The sequence below is a fragment of the Micrasema longulum genome, unplaced genomic scaffold (assembly GCF_059751315.1).
Source record: "Micrasema longulum isolate JH-2025_06_02 unplaced genomic scaffold, ASM5975131v1 h1tg001519l, whole genome shotgun sequence".
Classification (NCBI taxonomy): domain Eukaryota; kingdom Metazoa; phylum Arthropoda; class Insecta; order Trichoptera; family Brachycentridae; genus Micrasema; species Micrasema longulum.
In genome coordinates this window covers 129,326-142,004 of record NW_028278702.1, presented here as the reverse complement: position 1 = coordinate 142,004, position 12,679 = coordinate 129,326, and the positions used below count along the sequence as shown (strand labels likewise).

The 12,679-nt window shown below is 33.6% G+C and overlaps 2 protein-coding genes across 3 annotated transcripts; one reads left to right on the top strand and one right to left on the bottom strand.

Annotated features, from left to right (window-relative positions):
• Window positions 1-241: 241 nt before the first annotated feature.
• Window positions 242-4,692, top strand: LOC148275087 (protein timeless-like). Its single transcript, XM_088236162.1, has 10 exons — window positions 242-594; window positions 726-917; window positions 999-1,096; window positions 1,187-1,385; window positions 1,467-1,597; window positions 1,762-2,195; window positions 2,277-2,477; window positions 2,568-2,772; window positions 3,344-3,448; window positions 4,563-4,692. The coding sequence occupies exons 2-10, from the start codon at window positions 810-812 to the stop codon at window positions 4,645-4,647; spliced, it is 1,566 nt and encodes a 521-aa protein (XP_088092288.1). The 5' UTR covers window positions 242-594; window positions 726-809; the 3' UTR covers window positions 4,648-4,692.
• Window positions 4,693-8,428: 3,736 nt separating this feature from the next.
• On the bottom strand, window positions 8,429-12,300 carry LOC148275086 (uncharacterized). Of its 2 annotated transcripts, none has more exons than XM_088236165.1 (2): window positions 11,843-12,300; window positions 8,429-9,357 (listed from the first exon to the last, which is right to left on the bottom strand). In XM_088236165.1, exon 2 carries the CDS (start codon window positions 9,340-9,342, stop codon window positions 8,740-8,742), a length of 603 nt encoding a protein of 200 aa, XP_088092291.1. In that variant the 5' UTR covers window positions 9,343-9,357; window positions 11,843-12,300; the 3' UTR covers window positions 8,429-8,739. The 2 variants fall into 2 exon arrangements, with proteins under 2 accessions (XP_088092291.1, XP_088092289.1); XM_088236163.1 differs by lacking the exon at window positions 11,843-12,300 and adding an exon at window positions 10,177-10,194.
• Window positions 12,301-12,679: the final 379 nt, after the last annotated feature.

The window sequence follows — 12,679 nt, the reverse complement described above, 5'->3', positions numbered from 1 at the left end:
GATGATACGCCTCAACAGAAACCAATTCATCAGAAACCCCATGGTTCAAAGCAAAGACATACGTCTAAATTAAGACCTCTCTTTTCAGCACAAGAAAATAAAGATAAGCGAAGAAAAAAGCTGGTCAAACGTGGGAAAACGAGCATGTAAGTTATTGTTTGATTCGTAGTAGGTACCATTAATTATTTATGAACTTTTGAAATATAATAATAACGTCGAAAATATGTTTTCAGAATCAATATGAAGGGTCTTGCTCTGCATACAGCCACAGAAGAAGATATTGCAAACGTACTAAAAGAGTTTACGGTTGATTTCTTACTCAAAGGATATGGCTCCTTGGTACAATCATTACATTCTCAACTTCTGTTCGATCATCAACTTCAAATCGATACATCTCACTTCTTCTGGCTTGTGACATATTTTCTAAAGTTCGCGTGTCAACTTGAGTTGGATCACGAACACGTTGAGAAGATATTTACATTTGAGATAATTTCGTATCTTACCTTCGAAGGAGTAAAATTGTGTGAACAGATTCAATTATTATCCAAAACTGAAAGCAGTGAATTGAAAACTAGTTTAAGACGAATACACTTAGTAAGTACATGTCCTAATTTTATGAAGTAATTATTTTGCTCTTTACTACCATTATAAAAAAAAAATGTAATATGCAATATGTTCACGGTAAATAATGTAATAAGCTAACCATCGCAACTTCTTTGTCGCAGGTAGTAACAGCCATTAGGGAGTTTATACAAACGGTAAACACGTACAGAACAATATCTCACCTAAATGAAGATAACAGAATTCAAATGACTAAATTAGAATCTAAAATTTGTTCATCTGGAGAACTGCGACGCTTATTTGTATTATTGATTAGACATTTCCAACCAGAAATTCACAGCAAACAATATCTTCAGGTAAATCTCAATTTTAAAGACATCGATTATTTTTAGCAATAATACGTTATTGAGGTTTATGCTAATGCCGTATTCTTTTAGGATTTGATAGTGACAAACCACATTTTGCTACTGTTCTTGGATAACGGAATAAGACTACCCGATTCACCGCCCACCAATATGGTTGATCACATAAAACAGTACGTAAAAACTTGTAATGATCTCGACTATTCGTTTTGTTGCTGTGAGTTGTTGAATGGATATTGAACCAAATCTCACTTTCTTTCCAGATTCGCTACTGTGGAAGTAATGCACCAATACGGTCTACTTCTCGCTGACTTCACAAGTAACGGCGAGTTCGTGAACGATTGCATATTCACGATGATGCACCACGTGGGGGGAGACCTCAACAATATCAAGGCACTTTTCCAACCGAACATTCTCAAAATATTTTCCCTCATTTGGGAGACAGACTTTGAGATATGCGATGTAATTATTCCTATTTTTAAATGTGTCAAAATTCCATTTTTAAGGCAGAACGTGTCGATTAATTATAATTCATATTTTTAGGACTGGTCTGATTTAGTAGATTACGTCATCAATCAGTTTATGAAAACTCCTAGACCTGTCGTTCCGGGTACTGAATCTCAGTCATTTGTAAAACAACCACTTGATATTCATAATATGGATGATGCTACAAGGTAAACCCCACTATGGATAAATGTATACTGCTTATGTTGAAATAATTTTTCATGTAATAAAGCATTAGCGGAAATATCTACCTTTTTTCAATCTTCATCTTTCATATTTCCTTTGGGACGCTTATGTTAAAATTGTACCTAATAGTTTTCTTTTATTTATTTAGATGGTCGCAAGAAGAAAAAGATAAACTCCATTGGTTCTTCATGCAAAGCAATAAAAACTCGAGTTTGATTTCAACTATAGCTTCTCTATTTAATGAAACTGGGACCACCAAATCTGAACAGTCGATTATCGAGCAATTATACGAACAGGAAATAATTTCTCGGGAGTTTTATTTAAAACTACAAGGTTTTGAAGATGGTGGAAAAATGACCGTTAATTCAAATAAGGAGACATTTGTGAAAAAGGATGACATTGAATATTTAAAGGAAGAATTAATCAAGCAGAATATGGAGAAGGCCCTGCAGTGGCTACAGAAGGAGTTGCTCGAAGTGTGCTACGGTAAAATTTGTATGAGCGATAAAAGTAATGAGGAAAATATACGCATTCACAACACACTCAACCACGTCATAGAGCCAATTCCATTCCATAACATATGTAAGCAAAAACAATACTGCCACATCGGTTTAAAAAGTATTTTTCTTTTGAGTGAGATTTTAAAAATGTTTTTGTTTTTAGTGCTAAACCAGTCAATTCCAATCGTTCCCTGGAATAACGAGCAGTCAACGGCAATTCACAACCAAACCTTCCTTCATTTGCTACATCGACTCGGCTTCCATCTTCCAGTAGATTCTGGAAAACTTTTCGTTCGTATCCCTAACTTTTGGACCGTTGATGTACTACTACACATTGCCCACCGCCTCGGGTCTATCGATCCAAGTAAAAAACTTTCCTAGTATCTATTCTCTTACTCGATCCTCGGGTCACGGTTTAATTAACTAACGCTTGTTTTTCTTCATCTGTTTTCAGCATCTTTAAAGTTTTCCCTACATGACGTTTACCGTTCTGAGAACAAGGAGTCAGATCTCATGGACCAGTCTCAGACAGCAAAAGACAGTTCTAGAATCAGTACTCCCGAAGTTACCAAAATGGACACAGAAATACTTGCAAATGAAAACCTATTCCGAATACACCGTAATAAGCAGATCAACTCTGTGGTCCAATTCACACCTCTGTAAGTTACAACCTTTGATATGTAATATAGAAATAAGTGATTGGTAGTAAGTGTGTGAGAATTTGTTACATCATGTCAATGACCACCAGTCATGGAAAATGAAATCACGTTGTAGAAAAAATTGTTCGCGCTCAGCTTTTATGTACATGTATGTGTAGTACATGCAGTCCATTCAAACCTTTAAAAGTCTTTATATTTGTGTGCCTGACAGAAAGTTTTCAAATAAAATATTCTAACGCGTGTGATAACACAAACAAAAGTTGTATGTTTACTTGTAATGGCGCTATTTTAATATAGGATGTTAAACATTCGAACTGCACCTACATAAGTATCGAAAATATACAAAATACTTACGCAGTACTGTAAGTGCAATGAGTTTATGTTCCAGAAGGGGTTTGACTTCATGATATTTCTCAATAATCATGCAATCATTCTTCTGAATCCAATTTAAAACATCTTACTAAAATTAATTTCAAAAATGCATAGATTAATTTAGTATTTGTGTCTTTTTCAGTATTCTATGAAAACGATAATTGAAGAGTAAATAACTCAGCATTTTATTTTATTTCAGGCCATCCTCAAGTTTACCGATGGATAATCCAGATAACATTGAAGCGCCGCACAATTGGCTTAATTTGATCATGAAAACCAAACCTTCGTCTCGGAAACAAGAAAAGTAAGTATTTTTTACATTTCGTACAATGTGAATTCCGTTAATATTTTTTCGAATAAATAAGTTTTTGGTAAATCCCCGATAATAAAATATAACATTTCCCCGCGTGGTGGTAGAATTAGAAAACCTGGCTTAAATATAAAATTTTATTGTTACAATTTATTTTTTATAGAAAAACTTCACTAAACCTTCTCTGCCCACCAGTTGTATTAAAAAAACCGAAGTCCAGTAATTATAAGGAGAGATGTTTGAAACGGAAGGTGTTTCATAAAACTGCTACAAAGATTAAACGTATTTATTGCAACAATTAGAACTATACAAATTGTAACTTAAATAACTTAATAAACAAACTTCTCATCAACGTTCGTACATAGGTACCTTGTACATACACAATGAAGACAATCAATATTAAACATAAAATAATAATAACAAAAAACGATTGAATTTTTTAATCTTATTACCTAATTAAAACGTACCAAAAAAATATTTATCTGTAAAGGTTATTTAGTTGTTTTACGGTTAGCGCTAAATTGCAATAATTATTAAAATAATCTTAAGTTTATTAATTGTTCAAACATCACTTTAAAAATAGATTTTTAACCACTGTAAAAATAATTTTAATACTACAATTTATTTGTAAAACATGTAAATAAAATGTCCTTATTAAAAACCAAAACAGATCTTGAATCACGTCATGCCAATAATGATTTAAGGTATACTATGAATTCAGTGAATCATAGAAAGCAAACTTACGAAAAAGTATTAAATTCTTATTAAAATTGAATATGTCTTATTACAGTTTTATGTAAAAAGTACTGAATTAATTTTTATTGTAAAGTTTTACAGTTATTTTATATGATAATAGGAAGAGTAATTTTATTGATTCACGATGCAGAGTATTACAGTAATATTCAATAGCAGAACAAGCTACAAACGCACATCGATTTTAGCACTAAACATTAATAATAAGAATAATATCTATTGTAATTTTTATAACGCGTAAAATAGTCACTTTGAAGGTCTTGGTCGAAAGGAAAAACTGCCTTGTACAATTCGAAAATGGCTACCGAAAATAGTTATAGAGTTTTTAAGATTAATTTGGACCATATTGTTTCAGAATTTGTGAGACAGCATCTGTAGCATCTGACTTAACACGGATGTATGTGAGTGATGAAGATGACAGATACTCTGATATACTTTAGACCTATCGTTATAATAGTTGTTACCGATGTTATAGTTTTAGTACCTACATTAATTTATTATAAAAAATAAACATTAAAATGAAGACGTTTATGTGTAAAATTAACCTTGTCTTTTTATTGAAGTTTCTAAATCCATCCACACATTATTTTTCTATAACCTCATGCCTCCTACGATTATCTCTACCTTTTGTTTCTAAAAGCTACAATCCCCTTTTATAAAGGTTTGTACAGTGTGTTCTAATCACTGTCAGAAATAAGAAGAAATTTCATGAAGGAGCTAATAAAACCTATCACGAAATTTTACGCATTACTTAAAATCAAATGTATTTATTGCAGTATTATTAGATTAGTGTTTCTAATTTAATTTCTCAAAGCGCTTTAATTTTTTTTTAATCGGTTGGCACTTTTTTATAGTTTTTCATAGAAGAGATCGATTGATAAAAATAAGCCAAAAATGACGGATAATAATAATATTAATATAATCATCTCAATAATATTTAAAGTTCCGTAGACGTTTTAAATTTTTATTCATAAAGGTACCTACGTAATATTTCGTACGATTTTTTCAATTACAAAAGACGACACGAAAACGAAAATGATGAAAAAAACAGCACACCGACATTCATTGTTCAGAATTACCAAACTATTGGTACGACATTATTTTGATCACATCATTGTCATTGTTACTTTATTATAATCAAAAACGTTTATTCATTTTTTTAAATTGTTAGGTATAATCAAACCACGTCGAGTTATTCATCAATGGGTATTAATAGTATTACAGTAGTAGTCTTTATATCCTAATGAAAACTTGTTATTTGGAATCTAATTTGTATTTCGCATACCCACATAATATGTTGCATAACGCTGTTTATTAGTTATGGCTGCTAAAACAAATACAGCATATCTACTGTCTTTTAATTCTAAATGTATTCTTTTTTACCTCTAGATTACTGTTTGACTAAGTCCGTAACTCACCCAGTTTGGTGACTTTCTCTAGAACGCGAATGCTTCCAAATGTAATAAAAATAAAAACCCAAAGTTAATTACCTGTAAACAACTTAACGTAAAGTAATCCTGCACTGCTGCGAGATTGGTTAATTAGTCGGAAGAAAAAAATACTTCAATTTATCAACAATGATTACAGAAATGCAATACTTTTACCAATACAATTTGGGATTTTCAATTTCAATTTATTTATTTTAAAAACGTTTATGTACATAACAAAAAAATTCAATGCATACATAAAACGAAAAAATGAACACTAAAATTTAAATATACAAAAATGGTAAAATAAAAAATACCCAGCAATTATAGAGAAAAAATGCAATCCTCTGAACTTTTTTTCACTAATATGAAAGATGTCAATATCCGAAGAGATACGGTTGAGTAAAGACATTGCTCTTCCTACTGGCATTACCATCGGCAGGTTGGTTCTGCAAGCAGGAAGATAAAACAGCTTAAGCTGTCTATGTCTAAGGTAGTCATTAGGAACATAAAGAAAAATACTCTCTGTTATACCTATGTTGATCGTAATACCACGGATCAATCGGAAAAAATACATAAGCAAGTATGCATTTCTTCTTTTCTCCAAACTATTGTAGCCAAGCATTCCCAGTATGAAGTCAGACGGATACAACCACGGATAATATCCGCACTCCCTTAAGTAAAGATACCTCAGAAATTTCTTCTGAACCATCTCCAGCATAAGAGAGTACTTCAATTCGTGGGGCGCCCAGATCAGAGATCCACACTCAAGTCTGCTTCGCACCAATGAGTTATAAAGAAGCCTTAGAACACGAGTATTCAAGAACACCTTAGCTGTTCGGAGAACAAATCCCAACATTTTGCGCGCATTGTCACAGACAGTGCCTATGTGAGTATGAAATTTCAGTCTAGCATCAAACATAATTCCCAGATCTTTGATAGTGGCAGTTCGCTTAAGTGAACACACTCCCATACAATACCGTATAAAAATAGTTTTTAAGGGATATACCTACATATTTCATTTCTGAGGCGTTCGCAGCCTTTCATATACTAATGATGTTTTTCTGGGCTTTGGATTAATATATACATTTTTTTTCTTGGAAACACAGTTCCATTTTTTTTTGTATTAGGTACCTACATCAAATATTACTTATACTAAAATGTTACCTATTTATAAAATTGTGATGTTCCTGTGTGCGTTGTAAGTATGTGTTCATGTTTTAAGTGTCTGTTAATAATGTATATTTGTCATAAAGATTTTTTAAAAAATATATGTACATTTAAAATAAGTAATAATATATCTTTTAAGTATGAGAGAATCTGCAATTTCCTCCGAAACATGGGCATCGGCGGCGGTCTCGGCAAGAGAGGAAGCAACACAAGCCTAACAGCCAAAAAAATCACATTAATACTATTATATAATAATCATATTTTAGATATTTTTTCAACAAAGATGTAGCTTATTATAATAATAAATATACGTATTTAGTGACCAACAGTATCAGACCAGTCTGTCCTGTCTGACGATGGCGGTCACGACGAAACCCGGTCCCTGGTGAAAATTATAATGAAAAGTTGAATGAAACTAAATAAGTATTTTTATAAATGTCAACAGAAAACCTCAATTGTTGAGAATACGGAAGTTTAAACTTTAGAGAGCTTAATGAAATGTCATCGGCTAAATAAGTGATCACTTTTCAAACTATGTAATATTCCTCATTCTGTCTTTAGGTAACCAATCCAATATAAAGATTATGCCTAATATCATCCTCAAGCACTTACTCTCAAAACTCAGAAGTTGGGTGTTTTGAGCTTTGGTAAGATGCCAAGATTCGCCCCCATATAGGAGTACTGGCATTATACATCAGTCATAAGGTGGTTCGATTTCCTAACTAATATTGAAGTCCAAGAACGGTCGCAGCAGCCTCGTATAACGAGCGTTTTAATTAAAGGAGTTATCAGACCAAAAATGGTGGACCGGAGCAGAAGAGTGAAAGTGAAAAATGAAGACAATAATGACATCGCATTGTTACATCATGAGCGACAATACTTTTTTAGTAAAAATGAATCAGTGCTCTTTAATTTTGTTTTTTTTCAAATGCATTTTGCGTCACAACAAAGTGAATGTATTCAAGTGCAAATCATAATGAAAAGGAGAAAGGTATATTATGTACACTAACGAACATTAGAAAATGTCAACTTAAGAAAAACAGTTTTATTTTGCTCATTCTAATTTGTATTGTTAAACACGGGAACTTTGCCCAAACAAAATTATATTCCTCTGAGAATAAGTATCTTAAACACAACATGTTAACTTTTACGAGTACCTACCTAATTGTAACATTGAAGTGAAATTTCGGAGAGGGCTCTGTCTTGGGAAAAATTAAAAGGTTTGACGACGAGGCATATTTAAAGTAAGTAAGTGTACTTATGAAATATTTATATAAAGTGTATTTTCGTTGCAATATTAAGTACATAGTCCATGGACTGACACTTGCGTGAGACCGATCATTTTGCTGTCATGTAACAATAATTATTGGTCGTAGTACTCTGCGATTGGTGCACTAATGAGATGCCCCAGCCACCACGAGTATCAGGAGCGGATAATGCAAAAATAATGATGAGGACACAAATTTAATACTTTTTATCTAACGTATTGTATTGGCAAGATACTACCAAAGAAGTAGGTTACTTAAAAACCGCTCAACATGTTCGGGTTTTTGTAATTAAGTCATTTGTAAACAAATAATGTCTATACTTCCAAACCACAACCATAGAAAAATAAAAAAAGATGTTTAATTTAATTTTTTTATTAAAAAACTTTACAAAAATATAAACAACGGGTCATTAAAATTAATTAACAAAAACACATAACAACATCTTAATTCTGTATCTGAAATCTTTTTCTTGCAACATAATATATATATTAATTTTTCCGTTAATCAGCATTTTTTAATTCATTTTATATGCGTGAGAATACAAAATCTAGACTTTTAAAGATGGACAAGCTATCCACAATCAGCAAGAAACTGTAAATTAAACTATAACACAACGTAGAATCCGGAATGAGATTTATACCACCACAGGGAGAAATATGCATGTGTTTTAGTGTCCATACGATCCTTGCTCCTGTTGATATTGAACCCCTTGGACCTGTGCTCCAGTATCGGGCTGTTGGTCGTGGGCAGCCTGCTGTGCCGCCAAGTGCTGGTAGCTGTATCCTGCAGCCTCCTGAGAAGGGATCACTTGCAGCATGTAATGAGTGGCTTGGGCGTGGTTGTTACTTCCCTCGGAGTATTCAGACTGAGAAGGGCTATAATGGCTCGCGTAGGCACCCTGGTCACTTCCATGGCTACTGACTCCGTGGTCGCCTCCGTATCCACCCTCTCCGTGCCCGCCCTGGTCTCCGCCGTAGCCGTGTCCCACTGGCACCGGATACGGCTGAGGCACCTGAATTATCTTGGGAACAGAAACATGCTTCACCTTGTTGACTTCCACCACATAAGGCACCCTGTAAGGCACTTTCACGGGGTATGGAACGGGAACCTTGATGGCTACAGTTTTAGTGATGCGGATGACTTTGGTAGGAATCTCTGGCAGGTCGACATGCTGGCCGAGATTCTGCAGCTGCGGGTGATATTCAGGTACGGAGATCTGGTGCTGGTGCTCCCCGAAATGGGACGCCCTCACGCTTGTGAGCGCCAACATCGACACCAAAACGAACTACACAAACAAAAACAAATAAAAACATTTATAAATTATCGATATCTATATTTTACTGTATCTCAATAGACCGCAAAAAGTAGCTTTAATCTGAATGGGTGTTATGCCAGAACTATATTTTACCGGCAGGCGGACATCATTAATTTCACCGTCTATGATTTTTGCTGATTGGCATTTAACTAAATACCGCAACCATTATCTGAAAACCCGTTAAAATCTACGAAGTTTTGTAATTTGACCGTTTTTTTTTCAAAAGAAAATATGGCATAAAATTTCTTCTAGGTTATAAAAAAGGCCTGCAAAAAATAACATACGAAAAATTTGTCAATTGTTATCCATTTTTAATGTTACATACTCGTACACGGCCACATCAAATTATTAAAATGAAATTGAAAATGTAAATTATTGTCAGCTAATGCGCAGATAAAAAGTTCATTTTATTATGAAATTATAAACACTTTCAGCGCGATCACATCAACTTCACTTTCAGTTTCAATTCGAGCGTACAAATCACTTTTGATATTGGATCCATAACTTATTATGCGTGCAATCCCGTACACGATACAATGAAACAATTTTTGAAAATAAAATATGTTCCGCAATCACCAGTGCTAATGATAAATTAAATAAATAGGGTAGGTATTGAGTTTTTTATTTAAACTGCAATATAAACATAACAGGGTTATAAAATTATTATTTTTTAACTGACTAAATATAAAACGTTAATTTTCCTTCATAAATACCATTCGGATATTTAACAAACTACTTTAAACAAAAATAAACACTCGATCGTTGTAAAAGCTGTGTAACTTATCGTACCAATGATATCATTTTGACTTTCCTATAATGTGTCAAAGGACAGCAGTTACGAAACTGATGCTCTCCGCGTGGTGTGGTCACTTTATATAGTGCTACATTCTCCACTACAAAGAGAGCGTTTTACTTTCAAGATTGTTCCAATCAGCCTCTCCAAGTAAAAGACAAGATGAGACGTTACGAATGAAAGCATTTCGAAGTGATATCGCGATCACATTCCCCGATTAATTCATTGCCTTCGATACTCCACGACGCGAGGGATTCTGCTAACACCAGCCCGCCTGGAGGCAATATTGATTACTGAACTACCTGGGCCTCGATTGTGAACGCTATCTTCATCTGCATATATCGAGACGGTATACTTAACTTCTGTACTATCTGTATCTACCTCGGTATTTTCTACCTACTTCCCATATCGACATCATATGATCGAAACAAACTAATGAATGACCGCAACAATTTCGTCCGCGTTCCTTACATCAATGACATTTAAAAATTTATATTTTAAATAGGCTTCTGTGATAAAAGGTGCTCACTTCAATGCGATTATAAACTCCAATGAGTACCAATGCAAGCAAAAAATGCTCGTTTGAACATGATTTTTACAATTTTTTAATTAAAACGCTTTATTAAGAATAAGGTTTTGACACTTACTATATTTTTTAAAAATATAATCAAAACATAACATTACTTAAGAAAAATATTTTTTTAAAGGTTGCAAAAATAGGTATAAACTATTTATTTTAATTATTATTTTCTTTATATTCAACCCTCTTACCTAGTTCTCTCCTATACACGTTTTAAATTACTTTTTTTGTTTACGCACCGACACAAACACATCCCTACACATGCATTCACACACATTCATATACACATATACATGAATACAAACGTCGCACACATACAATTTTATAAACTCTTTTCTTATATATTATGTATTATTAGATTATCAGTAGATTTTTTGAATTGGCCCTAGTATTGTTAATTTATTTCTACTTGTTTTTTTATGTAAATAGTTATAAAAATCCAAAATAAATAAAATAAATAACTTTTGACATTTACCGAGACGGTATTCTTAACGATCGACTTTCTTTATCTACTGAGCGATTACGAAAGCGGCGCCTTTAACGTCTCGATACATACACTCCGGAAGATAGTAAAACAAACGAAAAAAATATAATAATTGCTATTCTGTGATAGCTGATACAAGCTTCCAGGATGTAGTACAGCACGAGTACATTGAGTAGGTATTATTTGATGGAAAGCCATACAAACGTATTCGTGTGTAAAAACATTTCTAGCAATTTCTATCATCAGCTACAGTCAGTCAGTGGTCCAATGGCTAGTTTTTCTAATTGCAATATTTAATTGTTCCTGGACTGGTACCTAAAGCGTAAGACTGATCACATTACCTTCAAACAAAATAAAATCGAACTACGTTGCATTTGGTTTATACCAATGCAGTGCCTTATTCACCATGGGTGCGGAAATGAGGATGATGATGATAACAATGCTCCCAGAAATATCGCGTAAATCGTAAAAACGCATTATTTATTAAAAAAACTGATAATATCTACCCTTTTTATTCCACGTAAGTTATTAATTTTCTAATATAACCTTTACCGGAAGTTATTTCTCAGAATGAAGCGAGTATACTATAGTATAATACCTAAAGGAATCTTCTTCTTCTTCTTATCAGCCCGTTTCTCTCCACTACTGGATCTCTTCCAATTTTTTCCATGTTTTTCTGTCCTGGGCACTCCGTTTCCACCCATGTCCCACGAGTTCGACAGTGTCCATCTCCTCTGTGGTCTCCCTACTTTCCTTTTATTTTTCGTAGAGTCTCCAATTTAGTGTTCGGGAGTCAACCTACCAACTTCTTGTCTCGCCACATGACCTAAAGGAATAGGCATGACATGTAAAGTAAATATGTCGTAGTCTCGTAAATGAGAAACATGACGCATTACACATACATAGATGATTCCTATAATGTTTCGTCGAGAGACTTGTGGTCTCGTGGGTAGTGTTGCAGGTTCAGGATCAGAAGGTCCGAGGTTCGAACCCCGCTCTACGACAGCTAGTTTCCAATTTTCTCACACAGCTATTCACGACAAAAAGAAAATGGCGCAATAAAAACGAAAAAAAATTATTCATATCTAAAATCTAATGAAACCTAATCCAGAAAACAAAAAATCTATTATACTTTTTTTTTTATATCGTATTATCGCGCTATGTTTTTTTTTACTTCTGAAATAACCCCGCGTGTGACGTCAGAGGCTGTTCTCTGTTAAGTCGTTCTTTCGATGGGTTCGTTTATGGTAAGCCAACCGGATATCCTTCACAGCTCTCATATCGTTGGTTGGTTCATATGAACCAGTGACGTCGATCGAAATAGTACCTACGTTTTTATTTAAATATTTTTACTATTTTTTTCTTACATTTTCAAGAAACTATGCTGTACAATTTAATGTTCTAATTTTTACCGCGCACAAGAAAACATTTTTTG

Bases quoted from the DNA above. Each gene is read 5' to 3' on its own strand.
- LOC148275087 (XM_088236162.1), top strand. From the start codon at position 810: ATGACTAAATTAGAATCTAAAATTTGTTCATCTGGAGAACTGCGACGC. The intron at 1,386-1,466 runs GTAATTATTCCT...TCATATTTTTAG, and splicing joins CAGACTTTGAGATATGCGAT to GACTGGTCTGATTTAGTAGA. The intron at 1,598-1,761 runs GTAAACCCCACT...TTATTTATTTAG, and splicing joins AATATGGATGATGCTACAAG to ATGGTCGCAAGAAGAAAAAG.